This window comes from Corvus brachyrhynchos, unplaced genomic scaffold (assembly GCF_000691975.1).
Source record: "Corvus brachyrhynchos isolate BGI_N302 unplaced genomic scaffold, ASM69197v1 scaffold17, whole genome shotgun sequence".
Classification (NCBI taxonomy): Eukaryota; Metazoa; Chordata; class Aves; order Passeriformes; family Corvidae; genus Corvus; species Corvus brachyrhynchos.
In genome coordinates this window covers 9,352,075-9,376,975 of record NW_008240046.1, presented here as the reverse complement: position 1 = coordinate 9,376,975, position 24,901 = coordinate 9,352,075, and the positions used below count along the sequence as shown (strand labels likewise).

The 24,901-nt window shown below is 34.7% G+C and overlaps 1 protein-coding gene across 1 annotated transcript in view; it reads right to left on the bottom strand.

Moving 5' to 3' along the window:
* The window catches only part of TUSC3 (tumor suppressor candidate 3), an 81,909-nt gene extending 69,014 nt beyond the window's left edge, over positions 1–12,895 (bottom strand). Inside the window, exons 1-2 of the mRNA XM_017744632.1 lie at positions 12,842–12,895; positions 6,633–6,802 (exon numbers count right to left, since the gene is read on the bottom strand). Coding sequence (XP_017600121.1) covers positions 6,633–6,802; positions 12,842–12,880 — 209 coding nt within the window. The 5' untranslated portion in view covers positions 12,881–12,895. The remainder of the gene's footprint in view (positions 1–6,632; positions 6,803–12,841) is intronic.
* Between the last annotated feature and the right edge of the window lie 12,006 nt (positions 12,896–24,901).

Below are 24,901 nucleotides of genomic sequence, written 5' to 3'. Positions count from 1 at the left end.
AGAACTGAAGATCATCCTACACTCCACTATATCATTTCCAATTGATAAATTTCTGATAGAATAACATTAGTAACTTTTTGTAGCACTGATTCATTCCTTTTTAGACAAATTAACAGTAAAAAGCATAAGCACTTGACTGAAAAAATTCAGTCTTCAATTAACAACAGACAATATCAACTGTCAACTTTTTATCTACGTATCTCTATAGTTAGTTCATACCCATTCTATCACTTTGTTTCTAGGAAGTAATGTTAATTATACCAAATTACTAGAATAATCATGTGAAAATCCGTAAAGGCATAAAAGCAAAGAACTACACTTGGTCTCAACAGAATAATATAATGTTAGCACTGCTCATTTGCTTGACAAGGTTTTTTGATAGATGGAGAAGATTTGAATGTTATTGCTGCTATAGCCACCTCTTTAGAATTTCATCATAATAGCAACACAGGAGCTAGCAACAACAATGGTAATATTGACCAGCTGCCAGAAAATAGTGGCCAGATCAAAAGGGAATGCTACGATTAGATTTACTCAGAAAATTCAATATACTGGAAAGTAAGCTGCTAAGCAAATGCTCTACAGCAATTCTTCCATGATGCAAGAGGAGCTCATGAAATATTAAAAGTTTTATTTAAAAAGATTAATTATGTGGGTGTCTATGGCAGCTAATCAGATTTGTATAACTTGAGCTATATTTAATAAGATTAATTTTATTATATTGGTCTGACATTATAGTAAGGAAAACACAAACTGAGTATTAGGAAAAGAATAAAAGAGTGTGGAATTATTTGAGAAAGAAAGCAGTAAAGCATTATTTTCTGGCACACTATGTACAATACTCACAAATGTACAGTTGGCACAAAATGTACTACCAGGTTATTACACATTCTTATCCATCTGTTTAAAGTAAACTGTGATCAGTGCTGCAATTTACTTCCAAAACAACTTTCGGATTTTATTTGGAATGGTGTTCCCCAAAACTAAAGGAACAAGGGGCTAAATGGATATCTTGACACCTTCTCAGTGTCAAGAAGACAATAAATTCAGAATGTTTATTTGATTTTGTTTAGGGTGACTCATAATGTCTTGATGAAAAGCACTGAAATCTACAAATGTGCCCAGAAAATTCACTAAACACAACAGAGAGTATAAACACTCATTGAAAACCACACAGGTTTTGCAATCTAGGTATCTATAAAAGGGGAAAGCAAGCTAAAATCCATGCTACTCTATTTAGAGCATCCCGACAAATTTTCAATATTCTGCAGATGAAAAGAAGCTATGAGGTCCTCTTTTGTAGAAGTTGCAAAGTAAAAAAATAAAAAATCATGATCATAGAAAGAATAAAGAGTGTCTTATGATCCAAGCATAAAATTACTGCCTTGTTAAGCAGGACTCATCAATACTTCTATCAAGGTCCTGAAGTGCACAGGAAAATAATTGCAGAACTTTCAACAGCTCTTTCCAAATTGTCTATTCCTTCATTGAACAGAAGTTCAAATGACAATTCCCTTTCACTACATTTAAGAGACCTGTTAATGATTGTCTCACTACCTGCTCTTGATCAGCCAGCAAAAAACTGAAAGTCAGAGGATCCTGTTTCTTCTTTCTGATGATGCCCCTTGACTGTCACAATTCTTTTTGCTGTTGACCTACTCTTGGATTGGCTACTTGAAAATATATCTCTTTTCTGAGATTTTTTTTTTAAGCAAGGAAACGAACAAAATTCCTCTTTTTTCAGGATTGAAAAAACCTCCTCTTGGAGGCCTCATTGATAGGGTAGATCTTAATAAAAGTATTTGGAATCTCTTCTCACTTATTTTGCCATTTCCTTCCATGCACAGTCAACAGAAGAAGTTACATTCACAGCCCTTTACAAAACAACATACTACAACATTAAGCTCAAAACTTAAAAATACACAAACTGTATGTTGAATTAAAAATTACCATTTAGATAATCATGCAAGAAGGAACAGATTCAAAAAGAGTTAACATTGAGCTCATTCTGCAGCATGTTTTCTGCAGTAACTATGGGCTTGTTCCAAAAGATGCTATTAATAATTTTTAACAGAGTTCAGTCTTGTCACTAAAATTAAACCAAAGTACTCTTTAGAAAACATGTGTCATACCTGAAGAATTGACCTATCTCCCTGATGTCTTACATATATTTTTTTTCTATATATGTACATGTATATTTATATACACACATGTATTTATACACACAACTTCAGCTAATCAGTGTTCATTTCAATATAACAAAACTTCTGGTGCTTTTAAAAATGCAATAGTCTCGTCAACATAGAGATGAAGAAAATTACTGGCTACCCAAACTACTCTGTATTACCAGCCACTTCTATCTCTCTTCTTCATAAATCCTCTTTGCACAGTCTTTGCAAAAGTGTGTTTTCCAAGAATCTGAAAGCAGATTTGTTACTTCCACTGTAAAATACTAATAAACATCATCCAGGACTGAAACAACACAGTTTTTAGCTTATGCAGTTTACAAGTTTGTCTTCACAAGCGGTTATCTGCAATTGTTATAGTCTTCCTCTGTTGCATTTCCCCTTTTTTTCCTGATCATTTATGATGGTAATTTTAGGCTTCAGTCTTGATTTGCAATGATTCAAACAGGCTCAGTTACCTCTTTAAAGAAAACACTTGAGAATTTACAGGCATAAACAAGCATAGTACAAAGTATGCAAAACAAAATCTGTTTGTTTCAAGTAGCTGTAAATTCACAGAGAGATGCATACATCTAATTTTCATGTTTTAACCATTATCTTAAAACAAACTAGTGGCAGAGGTCAAAGTATAGAGCCTATCCACTGAAACTCAGCATCTTTAGCCTCTGACAGTGCTCTCATCTTTTCAAGGAACACTAAGAAAAAATCAACACAAAATAAATAAAATTTTGTTGATGGACTTCAGCTGTTGGGGAAAAGCTCAAGTGACCATTCCTCTGACCCAGATATCCCTTTCTAAATAAAAACACCCCAGCAATGAATTTGAAAAATGAACCTGACAAAAACGTGAACTGTTTGGTAACAAACAAAACACCTCTCGTATGCACCTGTATTCAAAGCAGAGATGGCTGCATCTGCCAGTCAGGTAAGAGAAGCAGAGCTTAAAAAGTAAACTAAAAGACCCCATATAATGTGTTTATGGAATGGTCAGATGGTACAGCAACAAAAGAAAAAAAAACAAGGAGTTAATTATAACAATGGAAGATGCAGAGGAGCAGTCAGCATCATCAGGCTTGAGCTAAAGCCCTTTTGCAGCTGAAAATCAAAATATTAATAAACAAGTAAAGCAGGGGGGTCACTGAATTCTGGCTGGTAAAAAGGTGCTGATCACTTTAGAAAAATGTGGTTATAATAAAATGAGGGAGCAGATTGTGAGACGCAGGAAGATAAAAGGCACAGAAGCTGGCAGCAAATTTTCACCCAAAAATGCTTTCACGTTCATCCAGTAGTTACCATTTGGCTGTATGCAATACAAAGTACAGGCTGAGAAACAGTCCCTTCATGTCTGTGATGATATTCCTGTCGGAATGAACATTTTTTTTTGACCTTACATATATGAGTAATTTTTTTCAGTAGTGTTACTCTGGGTAACAGAGAAAACTATCTAGTTGAGTGAAGACCTAGGTACAAAGAGAAAAAGGAAGCTGGTCTTACATCCTGAGGAGTCACTATTTAGAGTAAGATTATTTCTGACTGCTCATCCAAACTGACTAATCATCACAGTGTATCAAGGGCCTTTTAGTATCTGCATCCAATGTGCTGTTGAAGACTATATGCACCAAGAATAGCAGTAACAGATAAATCAATTAAAACTAAACAAATCTAATTTCCTGGAACAAGAACAATTTAATAAAACACATTTCAAAACATGAATGGAAAAAAATCATCCTAAGCCATTAGAAACACATTCCACCCCCATTCAAGAGCACATTGAGTATCTAATCTGTTATTGTTACTTCATCTCCCAACACCAGCTATGTCATATTGAACTTAAATAATTGGGACAACAGGAAAACTGACATTTATGCTACCACTAACACATTTGTGAAGGCGTCAGATGGCTTTCAATACTCTTTTAGATCATAAAATTAGAACTTGTTTGTACACAAAGCTAGATGAAAGAGTTTTACTCCAAATTCTGCTTTAGAATAAAGACAAAATTTCTTTGAAAGAAACTCTAGAAGCACGACTAGAGGCTCTACTAATACATACACACAGCTGCTGGTTTTCAGAAGCCTTCATGTGTTAGGACTAGATTGATTCAGACAGGATTGACTAAAAGGATATTTTTTACATACAAAAGCTTTATCTAAATATCTAGAGTCCAAAAGACTTCTTTGTATGCAGCATTTTACAACTAAGTTGATATGATTTCCATACACTTTCATAAATCATGTGATTTGTGTGACTGATGTTATAAGATCCTCCTTGCTGCACAATGAAAATCCTTAGATTGTCCAAGACAAATTTGGTCAGCTTTCCACATATATCACAGAAAAGATAAAATAAAAAAGTGTCAAATCTAGACATTAAAAAGAAAAGACAAATTTGTTTTGTTTTGTTTGTTTTTTGGGGGTTTTTTTTGGTAGTCCTGTGGTGCATAAAACAACCACGCTCAATTTTTAGTGGGAAAAGAAGTTCTCATTCTTGTGACTAAGTTACCCAAAGATTTCAGCCTAGGTGCTTTTTCATATTTGAAATATGACATTGATTTTTTTTTCTATGCAATTATTCTGAAAATATTTTGACAAGTAGCAGTTAACTTAAATCTTGGACAAGAGCATCTTCACAGAACATTACAGATTAAGTTAAAAAATCTATTTTTCCTTTAGGCAAAATGGCTAGTGAACAGCTAACAATCAAGTAATGCATGCGTTTCAGTTCTATATATCCTTTCAGTGCTCCTGTCCTTTAATTAGCCATTGATTTGCAAATGTCGATTTTCCTGATAATGGTTTTATGTGCAGTATGATCAGCCTCATTAAATTCCTTTTATTTCACATGAACACGTGGATCGCAACTTCACATTTATTTAAACAAATCCAACTGAATGTAGTACGCTGGTTTTTCCTTCATTTTATGCCTAAATATTTTCAGTTGCCTCTGTACAAAATGTCTAGTCTGGTCTTTTCTAAGATGAAGTTTATAAGCTCTTTTTCAGTACAGTAAACAATACCCAGTTGCAAGCAAAATTAACTTCCTTAATAACAGCAATATTTATGTTGTTTAACATGCCCTACAAAAGACCTGCCCATAGAACAGGGAAAGAAATTGCTACAGCCATTATAATGACAAATACAACGACCCTTATAAAGCTGAACTTGGTGCTTCTCCTGGAGCTTTATCCACTGGGTAGGAAAATAAGGATGATATAAAACAATATGGTAAACTTTCAACTCCTGTATCACCTCCTGAAGCTGAACTCTGGACACACAAAGAAGAAACAATAGCAAAGAAAGTGCTGAACTAAAAAATCATATCACTTAAGAATGATGGACAACTTCTGTACCTAATCCTTCGGTTCATACACGGAAGGTGAAGTCATGGAAAGACAATTTATATACTCTCTCTCAAAACTGACCAACTGACTTCCATGACAGAAAATTAATATACAAAACCCAAAAATCTAATAAAAGCCATATACAACTACAGGTACCTGAGTTAAAGTCTCAGTTGTAAATGTCACATTCCAACACAATAGAAATCTAACATGCTGCTAAATTTACCAACTTTGTATATAGTTTAAATGCATGTATTTAAAAACAAGAAATAGTATTTCCTCATATACGGCTTATATTTTTCATAGTCCTACAAAATATTTTGCTGCCTACTTAAATTGTGTTTAGAGCTCCCTGCTCAATAATCCCATTTATTGCTAAACACAGTAACTTCTAACGCATATTTTGGCTGAAGAAGGTTTTATTAGTACAGTTTCTGATTTAGTGAGGTAATTAAGTGCATGACTACCTTTCAGTGCCTTGGCCCTATTTCCCTGTCTATCATTAGTTATTTTTGGATTAACTTACTGCACTAGGAACTTGCACAGAGAGATCTTGAACTTAGAGGACTACCAGAGGCACTCTAATACATATTCAGAATGGAGCAACCAGAACACATCAAATTGCAGTGACAGACAGTATTCCACAATAAGTATGACCTCATGAAATGTGCATGCATGTAAGAACTGTCCAAAGCTATGAAATCAGAGGGTAAGTCACATCTGCATCAGCACCTTGGACATCTCTTAACTGAAGAAATCAGTGAGGTGTCATATTATTAAATGGCAATGAATCACTTCTGTCACAAAATGTCTTTGGAAGATCATGGTTAACTGATAATAAAGCTGACTTCTTAAAGAGAAAGTCTTCCTCAGTTGTGGACATTTTATTCAACTGTAATTTAACAAAAAAACAAAACCAGGAAGAATTCTAAAATGTGACATATAGATTAAATGACAGTTGAAAAGATTCTGTAACAAGCACATGAGCCTATTGACTAGTGAGCATCTATCCCATGCAAAGAACAACCCTACCCAGCATACTGCACATTGATTCCAACATTCACTTGAAAACTGTGGCAAGGAAGGTTCACTAAGGTATAAATTACCTGCAAACAGAGCACTGCCGCTGTGGCTGGAGGGCAGTGAACATCACTATCACAGAGTAGTTACGAGGTGGAGCCTTCACAAATCGTCGGAATTTATCTCCATTCATGCGGATGACTGAACGCCTTGAGCTCCACTCCATCAGCTGTTCCACTTTCTCAGCCAAAAGATTCTGTAATTGAGGACAAGGATGAGGAATGTTTAAACTTAAAATTTAAGTGCTTTGTACCTATATTCTGCCTTTGCACCCTCCAAATTCCGCTGGGCTCAAGACAGAAGTTTTATATAGCTATATGTAGCAGAGTTTAGCTTATAGCATAATTTAGTCTTTCATGTAATAAACAAGATTTTAAGTATTTAAAAAAATAACTCAATGTGGTTGTAAACAGAACGAATACATAAAATGAAATCAAACAGGTTGCTATCAAAGGCAAAGGAGTAGAGTAAGGATCACTGCCTAAAAAGAAGTTACCACTACAGCAATAATTTAACTTCCATTTAAAAAATTGGAGTTTTAGAAAATGCAGCCTTATGTTGTATTTATTCTATTTAGTAAAAATCACAGCAGGATACTGTCAGTCACCTGAGTATAAAGATGAAAGAAAATTGTACCTACAAAGAGAGAGAAATAGTTATATGTTTAGAATTTCCTGCAAATGTATCACACTGAATTTAAATTCATGAGAGTTTTATATTTTGCTACAGACAGGAATGCACTGTCATATAAACCCATCTAGGTACATTCCATTATGAGACCAATGTTTTAAGCTGACCTCAAGACTGAGAAGCCCAAAATATTTTGATTGCTGCCATTGTATAAGAAAAATCTGCTTGTGCATTGTCTTTTGCTTGAAAGCATTCCATCACGTGAATGATTTAAAATCAAGCTCTGGGACATGTTAAACAACAGCCCTCTTTATCTAACTATTCCTATGAAAATCTATTTAGGTTTTTTTCTTTTCAAGTAAGCCTGATTCCACACCTGCTCAGCAGAAAGTGTTCAGTTTCCTAAGTTACCTAGGTTCAGCAAGGTTGTACTGACCATGCTCTAGATGGATTGCTGCATATAGGTTATCAGGATCAATGCATCTATATTAGTTTAAGTCTTCAGTTCCCTGCTCACTGGCCCTGTGGAAGCTGCCCATATCAAATAAAAACTAAAAAAAGAGTAGAGAAAACTGTAATATTACAACTCAGAAGCTGAGTGCTGAGAGAAAGTGACATGGACAGAGAAGGGGGCAGACAGACAGGAACAGAAAGTGAGGAAGGCACATCAAACAAAGAGGAAACTAACTTCAGAAAACTTGAAGATGCCAGACCTCTGTTAAAATACACATAAACTAGTGAAAGGGTTTACAAATTGATCAGGCTACACTGTGGAGGGGTAGAACAAACTAGCTTAAAAAACATATTGAAATAGGAACACTCTCAGAAAAGAGAGCATGATGACAAGTGAGGCAAGGATAAAAGTCAAACACTGTGCAAGAACAACTGAGCAAGGAGACTATCAGTAATCAGTAATGCTATGAATGAGAGTAGAGATAGAGGTATGAGGGGAAGGAAGGAATGAACTGCAAGGACAAATAAAAATTATACTGTGCCTGTCAGATCTTCCATCTTCAAAACTATCAGAGCCCCTTAGGCATAGGTCATCAGAAGGCTTGAGTCCAAAAGAAATTTTGTGAGTTCTGAAATACCTGCATTTACACGACCCTATAAAAAAATTCCTTTAGGCTTTTGTTCCTGTTCTCAGAATTTAGCTGGTATTTGTAATCATGAATGTGAAGGAGAGATTACAGCTCAGTTTATCATGAGAGTATCAATGACTCAATTAATACTGTAATTTTTCTTCTTCAAAAAGGCATATGTTTCTGGTGGTTTTGCTTCAAGTAGATATTATATAAGTTATTTTCTTTAAAAAGATTCATAAAGCAAATTACATAAAAAATGAAGCCTACACATTTGTAAGACTTCCTTCAATTAGCAGTGCCAGGATTAAATCTTTGTTCATTTCAATAGATTCACTTGTTTTGCATCAGGCACTCCCAGCCAGTAATGCCCAACAAAATACTAGGAGCTAAAAACAATGGGAACTAGTGTATCCAAAAGCTTTAATAACTCAAGCAAAAAGATAAACCAAAGAGAACTAATAAAAAGACATAACTTTTATATTAACACAGGAATGATGCATAATATCCTAGTTGGTACAGAAAAACAAATACTTTTCAGAATAGGCCTTATTCAAAGAAAAGAAACCCGTGAAATAGCATTAAGGGTATGAAAGCAAAAGCATGATCTTGACAGAAAGAAAAAAAAAAGGAGGGGAGAGGAGAAAAAAATCCAGCTCTATTAGTGCTAAATAATTTGTTTCTATAAAATAAAGTTATATGAAAGAATCTTACTCAGAGAACTCCCAATTCTAGTTTTACTTGGAAGCTAGTTGCCAATAAAAAATAGTCTTGTTTCCTTTAGATTCAGCCATGTATAATGTCACCTTTTTACATAGCTCTTGTGCAATATTCACTATAATGTTCTCAACCACTTGTATCATTTGTTGTTGTTTGGTTTTTTCTTATATGCACAAGGTAAAAAGCTAGTAACTAAACTAACTTTATGTATGTACTACACTAGGTAAAATCAAGCTAATATTTCAGGAGTGTAGTCATTAGGTACAATGTATATACGTGCTTCACTGCATTCTGAAGAAATCTATTCTTTTCAAATAGAAAGTTATTAAATAGACTGCAGATAGTGGCTTGCATCATGAAACATTCTGCTACACTTCTCTTAGGTAACTAACTGCACTTCAATACCCTACCAATTTTTTTGTACACTTTATTTCAGAAGACTTCTTTCGCAGAGTAATTGATAGAAGGGACTGACAGCTCTAGAATTCACAGTGCAGTAATTCTGACTTAAGTCTTTTGAGAGAGATGAAGGTTTGATATTGTTTTTGTAATTTATAAAATATTTTCACAATATATGCTCCTGAGTAAGTTAGCAACCTTTTCCTCATTTCATTTAATAATGAAATCTAAGAAATAAATCTACGAAACAGAAGTTTCCATTTTAGCCATGCATTTGACTTTAATGCTAAGTCTTAAGGAAATATGGCACATTTAAAATTCCAACGGTCTAATTCAGCTTTGCATCAAAAAGGCACCCGCTTAACAGACTCAGAAAATTGGTCAGTGTGTTAACAGGTGGGCAGCAGGGGAAAGTGTGTTTTAAGTATACTGAAGCCAGCAGACCAGTCTTAAGGATTTCATAATTCAGGATCCAATTTAAATATTTTTTTAAGAAAATTATTTTTTTTAAGATAAAAGTGTAGAAAACAGAAAAACATACTGTTCAACATACTGTTGAATATGCATGAGCATATTCAGGGATGATCTCTACCTCAGTCAAAAATTTTCTCTTCTGCGAAAGAAGTGTTGAAAAGTGAAGAAAATTTGACAGAAAAACATGTAGAACCAAAAGGCAAAATTTTTCATATTACCCTAATAAATCTACTAATATCCTGGAAAGCAGTTAGACCATTGAAAAGACAATGGTCTATCCCAAATTGTTCTTGCTGTGAAGATACTGAAACTGAACATATTTTCTTCCACGATTTACCATCCAACTACACAAACCATGCATAAAACTGTCACCAAAGTAAATTCCCATTAGGATTCTAGACACACAAGTTTTATTAACTTGCCTTGTTCCACCCCCTGGGAAAAGTCTTCTGCCAGAGAAAATCTGAAAGTAGGAGAGAATGGCTAAATCTAACAAAACACATCTTGTGATGACAGAGACACAACTGTTACTTAAATCCAGAAAACAAGGGACACTACCTCATTTTCACTCCAGATTTCTAATCTTCTGCTCCTTTCCACAGTCTATACAAGTAAGGACCCTACATATGTTTAAACCTATTCATTTACAGAATTCCTCTGAGCACTTACTAGCTTTATGCTGATAACTTGAAAGGGACTGTTTTAGCTAAAACACTAGGGCAAAAAACCCTCAAACAAACAAACCCCCCCAAAGCCTAAGCACGAGAATGGAAATTCTTCCTGTATGAAGAAAACTCAGGGTTTGATGTTGCAAATAACTACAAAAAGGATCAACAGGTAACAGTCTGTAAAAACACTGAGAACATTAAATCAATGGATGAAGAAGCAGCCATGTATCACCTATTTATTTTCATTAGCTGATTCTCCAAGCAGAATAGAAGAACATGTATGATCTATGTGTGGAAACAAAGTAAATGCTAATTTCTGCAAACAAACAGAACTATAACGTTACTTGCTACTCCTACACTATTTTGTAACAAGTGAAAATGTATGGCACATCAACATTTTTACAAAACTAAATAATCCTTAAGAATGTAACTGAGAAAATCCAAAATCCAGGAATTTTCTTACACAACAAGTAAAGCTGTTAATTTTTTTAAAAAATGGGATTACTTCATAAAGGAATCACCTATGAAAATTGTCTTTGCTCCTGAAATGGTGACAGTCATTGGCATTTTTTCCTCAATCCTGTTAAGCAGATGAGCACTCCCCACTAAAATAAAAGCTGCTTGGGAAGACAATTCTAAATAATTCTTCCTTTATCCCTAAGGCTAGTAAAATGTTTTTCCATTTGCAGTTGTCCCTATTATTGAGTCAAGAAGAAAACAAAAGAAAAAAGTTAAATTTCATCTATTATGGATCTTGGTTTTCCAGTGATGTCATGAAACAACTATGTTACCTGTCAAAAAGCAATGTGTGACGTTACGAAACTAAAGATGCTGGTAGGCCGAGCTTCTGGTATCTGCCCCCGAAGCAATTCCCTATTAGGGACTGCTTCCCAATGATCCCCCATATCTCCTCTCTGCTTCTTAACTCAATAGAGGTTGACATCTACAAGCCTTCCCTTTCATACTCTGTGACTAGCAGATTAGCTACTCAAAACACAGCTTTATTTATTCACTCTCCCAAGACATGGTGCCTACAAGACAAAGCATAAAAAACAAGAATCACCCTGTATACACACATGTTGCCTCACTTGACTGTTAATCTTTCTTGTCCAGATTTTCTAAATTTCTTTTGGCCCAAATAAAACTCTCTTGGGGGCAGGGGGTACCAGATAACAAGAAACAAAGTACCACACATATTTTCTAAGTGCTGCTTGTTCTGTCCAGTGGATGATTTTCAAGATTTCTTCTTTAGACTTCCTTTCATTTACTTTGCCTCCAGTTAGAATAACCTAACACACGTAAATTAAGGTATAAGCGGCTATTGCGAAAAAGCAAAGAACTAAGTCCCAACAATATTAGTCAATGAGTCAGTGTTCAAACTAGACTCCTTCCATTTGAAACACACCAGCTTTACCACTTTTCATCTTTCAGGTTTCAGAAGAGGTTTTGGGTCTTTCTGATGTAAGAGGGTCCAGAATACTGCTCAATATGGGAACTGGGAAGACTAAGACCTCAGCTCTAGGAAGACTGGGTCAAAAGCTGTAACATGAGACACCTATACTAGGAAAAGTATAAATTAGCCAGGGACTCAATCTACTAATAAGGCTGAAGCATTGGTTACTACCACGCCATTCCCCTTTCTTGATAAAAATTCAAATTCACTCCAGTACTTCAAATTTCAGTTTCTGTAATGAATGTAATGAAAGAAATAAAGTATGGAGTTTCTAATTAATGTTTTGATGCTACATTTGCTACTGGAGATGAGTTAACTACAGATTTTGTTAAGTATTTCTGAAATGATGACACTGCAAATAATAAAAAAAAAAAAAAGAAAGCTTGACTTCCATGTTTCCTTTATGTGTATTTTACCAAAACAAGCTAAGGCAGATTGAAAAACCACCCTTGATGAAAATTCTGCTTTGTTCACTCAGATGCATCAAATCCCCAGGAAATGCTAGCTCTGTACACAATAATTTCAGGACAACATTCACTGTAAAAAAACCAACCAACCAACCAAAAAACAAACCACAAAACAAAGTTGCACTGATAGGGCATGAAAAGTATCTCATAAATCTATCTACAGCATGTAGCTTAAATTCCAATTTATTTTAACAATCTCCATTTTAGTCTTTAATTACACTAAGAATAATAGTACAGAGACACTAACTGCACTAATAAACACATTTCAGCAGTATATTGTAATAATAGTTAACTTCCCTAAAAATGTGTCTGATAAACATTCACAGATAGGCAATTACTGACCCTATTACATTGGTGGCAGAAAGATGATGGGATCAACATTCAAAGTGTTCTTACAGGCATTCATTCCTCTGTTATCCCTTGGTCACCTGATGCCTGCATAAAAATGTCATTTATGCTACCAACATATCAGTATCCTTGAACATATAAAAAATACTTTTATCATTAGTAAAACTCAACACACAATAACGAGATATATTTAGATAATTTCATATAATATTTCCTACACACTAAAAAGGGAGAAGATAGAAGGCTACTTTCCTGCACAAGTCTTCAAAACAAGATTTCAAATAGCTCATGGACTTGAAAGTGCAAAGAAAGGTAATTCCTTTGATCTTTCCACATCTTCACTCTTCTCTCTAACATTTTCTAGGCTATTCTAACACCTGGGGAAAAAATTAAAATATATTTCACTTTTGTCAAAATTTACTCCTCTTCAAATTAAGGCAATCAGCACCAATAGCTTTATCAAAAATACTTAGTTGCTATTTTGAACTTGTCTTTACCACAAGAATAGAAACCATCGGTCATGTCAAAGTTACAAACTGTAATTTCTTGATTCACAACCCTAGGCCTAATGGAGAACTCCAGGATTAAGTATCTGAATATTCCACTGAGCAACACATTACTCTGCAGCTGTACACTAATAAACTAATTCTACAATCGAGAATGACTATCAGTACTGCAAATGTTTTCTTCTCTGATTTCTCCCCTGCAACAAAAGAGGAGCATGAGTTAATGTAAATATTACTAACCACTAAGATATACAGAAATCTGTTTGGATACTTTTTTTCATTCTCAGATTATTTATTTATTTAAAAGCCATTGCCTGAACATAATTGAGAAGCCATGTAAGCTGGCACAGTATGACTGACTTAATATTATGCTCCATTGACTCAAAGTCATTTAGCTGTGACTGAGGATTTGCTTTTTGGAATGAGACACTGATTTTCATCTTTATGTAAAATAGCCTACATTTTGTGGCATTAAACCTAAAAATGTCCTTTTAAGGCTGAGTAGATAAATGAATGGAGAGGCAAAAGTACTGTAGGTTTTTTATTTTAATTTTAGCACATAAGTTGTTCTATTAGCAGTTTCAGAAAAATCTGGTTCATTTCCTATTACACGAAGCTGTCATTTTCTGTACATTATACAAGAAAGTATTAAGATCAATATTTTCTTACACCGTGGAAAATGCAAGATTGAAAATAACCTGCATAATGGTTTACATGGATGTATTTTTTCCCGTTGATTTTACAGAGATCTTCAATTTCAATTGAATACAATCAAAAATTGACGATTCATTTCAAAATACAAGAAATTCACCATTTTGTATTTAATACTTTTCAAAATTTTCAAAATTTGTCACAAACTTTATGATGATTACCATTCATTAAAAAATAAAGTTCATCTGATTTAAATAAAGCCTCTAAGATCAACAATATGAATTACAGAGTAAGACTCCAGTATTGTAAACAAGAGCACAGCTTATTTCAGGAAAGATAATACCTACTGTACTGCATTAAATAAAAACAAGCTAAACCATTTAAGTTTTATTAAAATAAGCCTAGGTAAGATGCCTTATACAACTATAAGCTTTTCCCCTATTATTTTATTTTACTTTTTTTTCTTTAGAAGCATGGAAGTCGTTTATAACATAATGAGAAATATCAAAAGGATGAATTACGAATTAGAGAAAAGATTCTACAACAAAAGCAGGAGCTAAACTTCAAAGTACATTTTGCTTAGGTCACCTTTATACTGGAAGGATATTAGTCTCAGGAGAGCATAATATAGGACATCCAGGATGATTCCGAGAGTACTTGTTATACACAAAGGCTAAAAAAGCTCCATTTACTCTCAGTGGAAAACAGTTCAGGGTGACCCAGCAAAAATATTGCAAAAATTCTTGATTAAGATGGGAAGAAATCTTTAGCTAAATATTAAAATTATGCACAAAAAGTTAAAAACTAATTCTGCACATATATTTTAATTCATTAAGACCAAACTCCTAATCCTAAATTACAATAATGTTTTTCAATATTCGGAACCTTCAGATTCCTGGGAATTGGATTCAGCCATACCTTTCAGAGTGCTCAGTTTATGATTTTTTTAAGCAGATACTTCAAGTTAACTCTATGCACAATTATTATTTCACAAATAAAAACTCTTTCTAAATCCAGGAACACATCTCAAAGCTACAGATCATCAAGATGTTTAATATCAACTTATTTGGCCTGTAATTTTCAAATATTTCTGATTTTTAGGCAAAATTAAACTTAGCTAAGCCAGCCTTTTAAACTAGGTGCTATTTATATTGCCATTCTGAGTTTCTGGACCCCAAGGCCTTTTTTTGTTAAGTTCAGGTTTCTGCAAGAATCATCTCACATCATTCAGCAGCCTGGTTCGATTTCCAGTGTAGAATTATGAATTAACTACTGAAAGCCATTCCGGAACTAATATATACTTTGTGTACCTCTCCCTTGCTACAAAGAATACTGACTTCTCAACACATTATTATCATTGTGTTTATGTTTAAAAATGACCTCCGATCCCATGCTTTTCCTTCCACTTCTTCAGGGTTTGCTGAAATGAGCAGGCAGGCTAATTTAATCTAGATCATTTGAAGCAGTATTTCTCTACTAAAAGCAAAGTTTGACACTACAGGAAGACACAAGACATTTCTCCTCCTTTTTTCTTCATTCTAAAACTAGAGTCCACAGTGTCTTTGAAAATGTGAAAAAGAGGTCTTTCTTTTACTCTCAAGCACAATTTGTGAACTTGAACGTTCTACATACAGTGCTATATAACCAACTGTTCCTTCTCAACTTTCTTGCAAAATTTTTTTGTCAGCCAAATCTCTTTAGCTATTAAAAAGGAAAGTGTTACAGAGTAAGCAATAAGAACCTGGTAATCCAGGATCAGGTTGCTCATATACAAGTTTTGTACACACCAGAGCATGTAGCTCCAGTACCCCATATACCCCAAATGAGGACATGCTACCCTGGGAGAAAGTCAAATAACTTATGTAGTATGTTCCTTAGGGAAAACAAACAAACAAACAAAACAAATCAGAAACAGATTTAAAAAAACCCAAAACCAAATGAAACCCCAAGACAAGTAACAACAAAATCCAGACAAAATAACCAGCCACCCCTAACCTCTGGGCAACTCCTGACAATGCTCAGTCATCTTCACAGTACAGAAGTGTTTACTAATGTTCGGATAGAATCTCTGGTGTTTCATTTTGGGCCCACTGCCTCCAGTCCTGTCACTGGGCACCAGTGGTTCTGGCTATCATCTTTACTCTTCAGGTATTTATTTACATCAATATAACTGCTCCTGAACCTTCACTTTTCTAGGATAAACATTCCCAACTCTCTCAGTCCTTCCTCAGAATCTTTTCAATTTCAGAACATCAGGTGGAAAGCATAGTATTTAAAGGATGTGCATGAAAAGACATCACTTTACTGAACACTGGTTCCATCCTATTTTTTGCCTTTCTTTTCATGAGTGTAAAGTGAGTTCTACTTTACAGAGCAAGTAGCATTTAGAGAAAAGGCGACTTAAACAGACACCAACAAAATTGTTCCTTTGTTCAAAGTGTATTTGTTCCCTGTTTCACAACGAAGTAATTCATAAACTGAACTGCTGTTGAAATACTGCCAATCATCTTTCCCTTTCTATCCCTTACTGCACATTTCTCTGCATACTGGTGGAATGACATGATTTTATGTTGGAAGTTGATAAAGTAACGAGGATAGTAACTTCACAAAGAGGTAATTCACCTCAGAAATGTGAGGTTGCTTTGACTTTGGTGGAATGCTACCAATAAATGCTACCACAGTTTGAAAGGGGTCAAAAAGCCAAATGAGCAACAAAATTTCAGGGTACTACTGGATTTTCTCCCTGAAAAATTAAAAATTAAATAGAATCTGGATCTTCTTTGCGTTCTGTAAACAGCCATGCTAGAGAGACATTTTACAAAGCCATTGATAACTCAACTCTCTTCTCTGTGGAATCACCACATAGAGACTAATCCCTCAAAGCCCTTAAGCACTGTGCTACATTGAAGAATTACCCAGACAACCAAAATACGGCTAATGCTAAAAAAGAACTTTCTTCCTCTTCTTCAATTTTCTCAGTTATTTCTAACACCAGGTTAAAATACAGATGCCGTATTCCCAATCCCTGGAAGTACAGAATAGATGACTAACCTGCTACCATGAAAATAAGTTTTATTAAAAAAACTTATGAAATGCTAGCTAGGGAAAGCATCAAGAATTTACACTGAATTAGATTAAAAAGGAAGACTGGGAAGGGGCAGTAGCATATACTGTTAAAAGAAAGAAGACTAAGGACAAATAAATTCAACAACCATTTAAAATGTAAAATGCAGAGTAAATACAAAAGAAATCAGAGAAGATTTAGTTCCGTAAGTGAAAACATACCAGAATGAAGGGGCAGAAATTAAATTGTTCTAAGGCACATAAGCACTGTTTGGTAATCAGAAATATAACTGCCTGAACAGGAAAACAATGAGGCCTCAATCAAGCATACTGAAATAATTTTGACAGAATCCCCTTGAGAATAATGAATTTATTTTTTTTTAAACTGCTCCAACAAGGAATATAAGAGTATTTCAACTTTATTTGTTATTATATAACAGACATTTAAAATGAGGGTATATAACAAAAGAATTTTAGAGGAAGCTAAGTGACCTTTAACAAGATCAACAAATCAGCAGAGTTCTCCATACAAGCAAAGAACAACTAGTTAACTTCATGCAGGGAATATGTAAAGCATCTAGTTGAAAAATATTCTGGATATGTGTCTCTGGCTTCTTCATCTTCCAAAACGTTAAAAAACAAAACACAATAAAACAAAACCAAAAACACCAATCAAAAAACCAAACCAAACACAAAAAACAACAACAAAAATACCCGCCCAAACCCCAAAGCCAATACATAGGCAGATGTCATGAATTTGTCTTTTTGGTATTACTGAGAGAATTCTCAAGTACCTATTTCTTATTGGCACCTTAATGTTAATACAAAAGGTTATCTTGCTGATTAGCACACTGGGAAGCTAAAAAACAGAATTAAATTTCTCACTTGCTTCTTCACAGGAAGTGAATTAAGAGAGTAATGTCAGAGGGAAGATGTGGTGATGATAATAAACACTTTTTATCTTGTGACAACGCAGTTAAGTACTTTCTGAAATAAGATATCTAACTATGCACAAACTCGTCTGTGCAAAATTTAAGAATTTTTAAAAATTATAATCAAAAATTGCAGAGAAAATAATCTTTAGAGTGGAAAAAGTTGTTATTGCCAAAGGCACTGAAACATCTTATACTACCTACCACAGATACAAGTTTTATTTCTTCCTTAAAATTCTATGCGTTCTTGATATTTTACCCATTAACCCACAGGATTAAACTTCCTGTGGTAGAAAAGAAATAAATATTATGCAAAATGTCATTACTATTCTCACTAAACAAAAAAAGTAGCTCCAGACTTGGCTGATGTAAGACATATCAGTGTTAAAAACAACTGCAGATTTAAAACAAAAAAAAAAAAAACCCAAGCAAGAACAAAAGACATCAAACAAACAAACAAACAAAAAACCCCATTAGATTATTCTTTTGCTAAAGAGGAACATAATTTCAAGACCTAAACAAGTCAAGAAATAATAAGTGTCAATTCTGTAACAGATGGAGTACAGACTGATGATTATTCTGCATATAAAGGTAAACAAAAAGAATACTTGCACTTTTGAAGTGTAGAGTACTTAAAGATAGAGAAAAAAGGGAGAAAAATTATTTGGCAGTTTGTTTTCTGTTATTGATTTTAAGGAGTCTGTCAATATAGAATAATGAAAAATGTAAAAGGAGAAAGGAAGCATGACTATAAAATTCGACATTCCACAGACCAATCCTAGAGATTTGCTTTGAAAACAATTACAAGGATAAATCTGAGAAGCACTTTTCCTTTTTTTTTCCCCAGCTGAAAAAGAGACACTTTTCCTAATTTTCCTGAGAACTACTTTTCCTGATTACCGAAACGCACAGATATATTCTGAAGCCCTCTTAAGATCCCAAGTCTGTCATCTTAAGCACATAACATAGGCAGTACCAGCTCAGACCACAATTCCGCCTAGTCCACACGCAATACTGGATTCCCACAGAACATTGCAGGTACTAAGCAAACATATTAGATATACTAGTATGTATCTTCCCAGTCCTCACTATTTGCATCTCAGGGACATCCTCAGGTAGAAAACACTATCTTTGTATTTAAAATAACTCCACGAAGAATTAACACTGGAAAATTACTGAAGTCAAAGGGTACATAGTCTTTAAAGGGCAAATCCATTCATATGGGAATAAAATTTATGCACATTCTTGTCCTGTCATGGTTTGACACTAGCTAAAAGATATACCATAGCTAATTCAACTTATTATCCTACATTTAAATATTCTAGTTTTGAAATCTGCATTCTTTAAGGTCAAAATTAGACACTAGTTAAGCACGCCACCTTCCACACCCCCCCTTTCAAAACCCATTCAACCTAGATTTTTAAGTCAGTTTGGCAAATAAAAAATGCACCTCAGAAACCTTATAGCCTGGGGAATCCACAGAAATATTCCTACAAAGTTTTCCTTTCTGAAAGTGAAGTTCTCTAATACTGCACTTTCTCCCACATAATCCTAAAACAGCCACTTCCCTAGTTCCCCTACAAAGGCTACGACATTAGCCATAATAAAGAGCTAGCAAAGCTTGCCAGTTTAAAGACAGGGGACATTGCCACTATTTAGCACAATGGTTTAAGCTAAAACAGTTGCTATTGGAAGGAAAACGCAGGAAAACTGAAACAGTAACTGACCCAAAACCACAGACTGGTTCTGATCCGTTCACTTCCCAATTTAACGCCACAAAATCATTTATAAAGATAACCTAAGAAGCGAGTTAACTAGTGAAAGATCAAGTGAGAAAAAATATTTTATAAGCTTACTCCCCTCCTGCTCCCTGAAGTAGAGTAAGAGGGTGGATCTTCTGATAGATAAAGAATAATTGCTATAGAGAAGAAGATTAGCTAGACCTGAAACCAATTATAAGTGATAAGTAAGTGCAAAGCACATCAATATGCTTAGCAATAAAATTGGTAAATATTCATGGAACATACAAGAACAAGCAGTAAATCAACTCATTACAAGGAAAAATGTCGATCAGGAACACTGACATTGGTTGCACTACTTTAAATATAGTCAGTATGGGAAATTTTCATCGCAGAAACTTCTTCAGTTTGCAGTCTTCAAAACATGCCAGAGAAAAAGCAGATACTACTTATCAGCTCATTCCAGTTTTCATCTGGCACAATTTACACTCCATGTTGCTCACGGGAGTCAGGGTTTCACAGTTCAAGAGCTGGACATTAAAAAAAAAAACATTTTCTACAGAACTGTACTATTCATTGTGTCAAAATTTCCTTTTCCCTGCATTACGTATGTGCATATTCCTAAATAAAATTCTCAGCTTACAGAACTAGTTTGCCCCCTCTATATTTAGAAGAAAACAGTTACGAAAAACTCTCATTCTGACAAGCCTAGAGATGAGTAAAGTAATAGGAATTACATTCAGGTTCAAGAAATCCATGGCAGACATTTCAACTCCTCCCTGAACATTTTCAGTGAAATAATACATCAGTGACCACAGGGAGGAGAAAGCATCACCAGAAATTAGATGCAATTACTGCCCTAATCCCTACAGACACAAAGACTGAGAATACACTTTATCTCCATTAGACAGAAACCTATCCTTTTACAAGAACACAACATGATTTGCCATAAAGTTTTAGGTCTGAATCACATTTAAAAATAAGTATGAGGCATTACTTTCCAATTTACTTTGCTGGTACACAAGTCCTTATCTCCCACTCCAAGAATGTAGCTGAACTGAATTGAATTTACTCTGCAAAACAATGTATATAGGACACAATAAATACAAAAAAATTAAAAATAATATTGTTAAATATTCTGCGCTATGTATACACATGGAGTTACATATGCAGGACTGAAACTGGATTATTATTAACCAAGAACACAAACAGGTTATACACACACTCCAACTTGACTGAAATCATGTGGCTGCGTAAGTGACTTACTATTAGTTTAGCTCACTCGCTTTGGCCAAATATCCAATAATTTATTTTTGAGGTACAAGGTCAGAAGAGACCACATTTTTCTGAAAAGGTACTGCTCTGTCGAAAACTATGTAAATGAATGGTTCAAAAGACAAGAGTACGGAAAGGCAAGTATTTAAAGATTTCATAATATAGAACAGACATGGCTTGTGAGCCAGATGTGTTTTTACCAGCCTCTTGTAGAAGGGGCTGGGAGAAATAATCTGTAGCATGACTGTTGCAATGACTAAATCGATTTGCAGATACACAGTTCTGTCTTCAGGGTAAGTTACCAGAATCTGTAGCACTAAAATAAATAAAGCTTCCTATTTATACAAAATCAAATACTCTATCTGAGGCACATTAACAGTTCCCACTTAGAACAGAGTTAACCAATGAGAAAAATTTACTCTCCTGGTACTTCTAAAAGGCATTTAAACAGACCATCAGGGAGAAGTAGCAAGATGCAAATAAAGCAGTTTTCAGACAATTAAAACTCGAAATTTCAAAGAATACAAGAAGTTTCAGGAAAGGGTATATTTTAAAAACATTAATGCAAAAAGCTATGTACCACAGGCAAGCCAATGCTTTCAGAGATGCTGCAAGTCTTAAAGGAAAATTATCCTGGAGAGAATTCAGTTCCTCAGCCACCTGTAGAAACCCCTTTGAGCAAGCTCCACTATCTGCTGATCTTTCCTCACAGTCCATATTACAGCTCCTTTTTCACTTTATCCCTTTTTCATTACTCGTTGTCATGAAAATACCCACTTTCCCCCTAGAAATTAATGAGAAGAAGAGAGGTCAGTACTATTGACTTACTGGTGGCAGGTTGGGCCACCAGGATTCTTAGAGGAGAATAGACAATGGAAAAGAATATGAATTTCTTCTTCTAGGAAGATTTCCAGAAGGTATTCTAAAAGGAACACAGGATCAACAATGATAGAGGGAGGAAAGCAGACCTGGAAAATGGTTGTGCGAGTATAAGGACAAAGGATGCAAGCTTCTGCCATACGTACAGCATATGGCTGAATAGTATACTCTAATACGTGCTACAAAGCTGAAAGCAGCAAAAAGTTACATCAAGGTGGCAAACAAAAGCCTAAAACAGAATCTGTGACAACTGTACTGAACTCATAGTTGAATACACTTTTTGAACTGCAGAACAACATATATCTTTGATATTACACTGACATAGAATTTATAGGCCAAGTTTTGCTGTTCAGCATTCAAGTACAATATTACAGCTCCATTTACACTCAACTAGTTTTGCAAAAGGAACTGTTCTTTTGGTATTGTTGTCATTTATGTAGCACTAAGAAATCCTAATCAAAGAGCAGAATTTAATTGTGTGTTACAGGAGAAGCACATTAGAGACAGTTCTTGTCCCCAAGAGTTTGGAAGCTACAAGTCAAAGAAGACAAAACACACGTCATTTGCTTATTTATGTACTTCTGCACACAGAATACAAGAGACCAACAAAGACCATGGATTAACATGGTGCACAGTTGCTTTGCCACATTTTTTGTCTAACCACTGTCAAGATTTTAGAACCTTGACAGCAAAATGGACTCAAAGACAGATTTTAAAAAAAAAAGTTTTTGCAGTGCTTTGTGATGTGCTGTTTCAATAGGAAAATATTCATAAAATTAATCCTGAGATACTTGTTTTTAAGACTTAAATGAATGGACAACAAAGAAGATGCAGGACAATGAAGAGCAGGAAATTGGTAAAAAAAACTGCTTACGCACAAAAAGGGTAAAGTAAAGTATCTTCTGCAACTTTTGCTTACTATTCAGAGTTGCAGAAGTAAATGGTATGTAATCTGTCACATATATTGACGGACTAGGGCTAGAAAACAAACAGAAGACAGATGTGGTAAGTAAAACACTGTCATTTTTGCAAGTTTTCAAAGCAGCCATTGCCTTAATATTCATTAACTGTAGAGAATCTTTATTTTATCCCTGAAGCCCTAATTATTGTGAACCCACACTGTCATCTACATTTTTTTGCAAGACTGCATCTTCTCCCTTTTCTGAAAACTTAATTAAATCTTTAATAAGCCAGTATAAATGTAAAGGATGTGGAAAACAAAATATCACCTTATGCATATTTATTGAATTTCTGCAAACCCTAAAGCATTTCTCCCCAAATTAATGGTATGGAAAAATTCATTTCAGTTTACCTACCAATTTCTTTTCTTGCAATAATTCCATCTGTTAGTTCTTACGGCAGGGACCTTGGTACTAAAGAGTATCTGAATATAGTCTCCAGAACTTGGTATCAACCCCACTGCTGATCACTTCCGCAGGTAATTGATTAAAATAATGCTGTTTTAATCATTGTGTGAAATTAATCATGAAATCTACCCACCCTCAGCAAGTGGACAGCCTTATTTTCATATTCTTGCTCAAACTGTAGCATATAATGCAGGTTAAGATCATTGAGGAAGTTACCAATGACATTCTAGTGGTGCTACCACCACATGAATAAGAGCTCTGGTGTTGAAACTGATGATAGTGTAAATGCAATTTCTAAAAATACTTAATCCAATACAGTTACTTCAGGTGACTCATTAGACCTCTTTTGACAAGCAAAGATCCTAAGATAGATATGACAGATAACTGAACTGAATACTAATACTGGCTGCATGCATGCAAATAATCTTATGCTAAGAACAAACAGTATTTTCAAATAATACTAGCCTATTTAAGTCATCCAGGGGACAGAGGAGGAGAGAAGAGCAGAGAGGACAAAACAATGTTCAAATGTTCCAAAGAATTGAAAAACTGCACTAGTTTCAGAGAAATTACATGAGCTCTAAAAAAACCCCAAAAATTATCTTAATTTCAACTTTGAGGCTTGTGATGGAAACCCCATAAATTAATTGATTGATTAGACATCTGCACACTGTTGATCTCCTCAGCTTGTGGAAAGTTTAACAGCTATGAAAGCATGACTTGCATTATTCATCTGGTCTAACTTTGAGATGGACAAATGGCATTTATAATGTCAGCAACAAATTCCAGTTCTGAGTACTCTGATAAAATATTTAGCTAATATTCTCAAAAACTATCCAACCATCTTTCAAATACCCAAAGCCCAATGATTAACATGATAGTGTATCTAATCTATCACTCTGAAATGCAGTCATGTTTGGTTCTTCAGCAATGATATCATAAATGGTTATCATTACCTATCAATGGTCTATCCCATGCCAGTATGATAAGAATATGCAATAATGTAATCAGCTAATTACTTCCTCATTTGTTTGTTCAAAAATCACCCTCTCTTCAACAGCTTAGAACTTGTATTCATTTTCAAATGGCTGCCATTATTCCCTCATCCCCCCTCATCACAGTATTCCAGGACAGTCTTGTAGAAGTGACCTTCACACTTTGTTCCCACGCACACAGAGCAATCAGGTGGGTGAGTACAACATAGAGAAATACTGCACCATTAGTTTTTAATCACAGGAAATAACCCATGTCCTGCATAAACCTACTTGTCTCTCTTCAAATGACTGCTGGAAGATGACCAATATATTAGACTGAAAAAAGACTTCTAGAATCATCTCATTCAAAACAGTCAGGTGAAATGAGCATTTCTTATTAGTTACTTCAAGATCTAATGACTATTCACTACAGCACCATCCCTTCTATCAAGATGTAATGTAGTTTTAATTAAAATGGTTTTAAAAATCATACATTCTTGATACTTATTGTTTTTACAATTTTAAATGTTGAGGAGGTCATCCCATTCAACTTTCACCTCAAATCATAGTTAAATTCAGGAGTTACCATGGGCTGCTGAGGGCATTGTCCAGTAGAGTTTTTAAAGTCTACAAGGATGGAGATTCTGCAACTTCTGTGGGCATCCTCT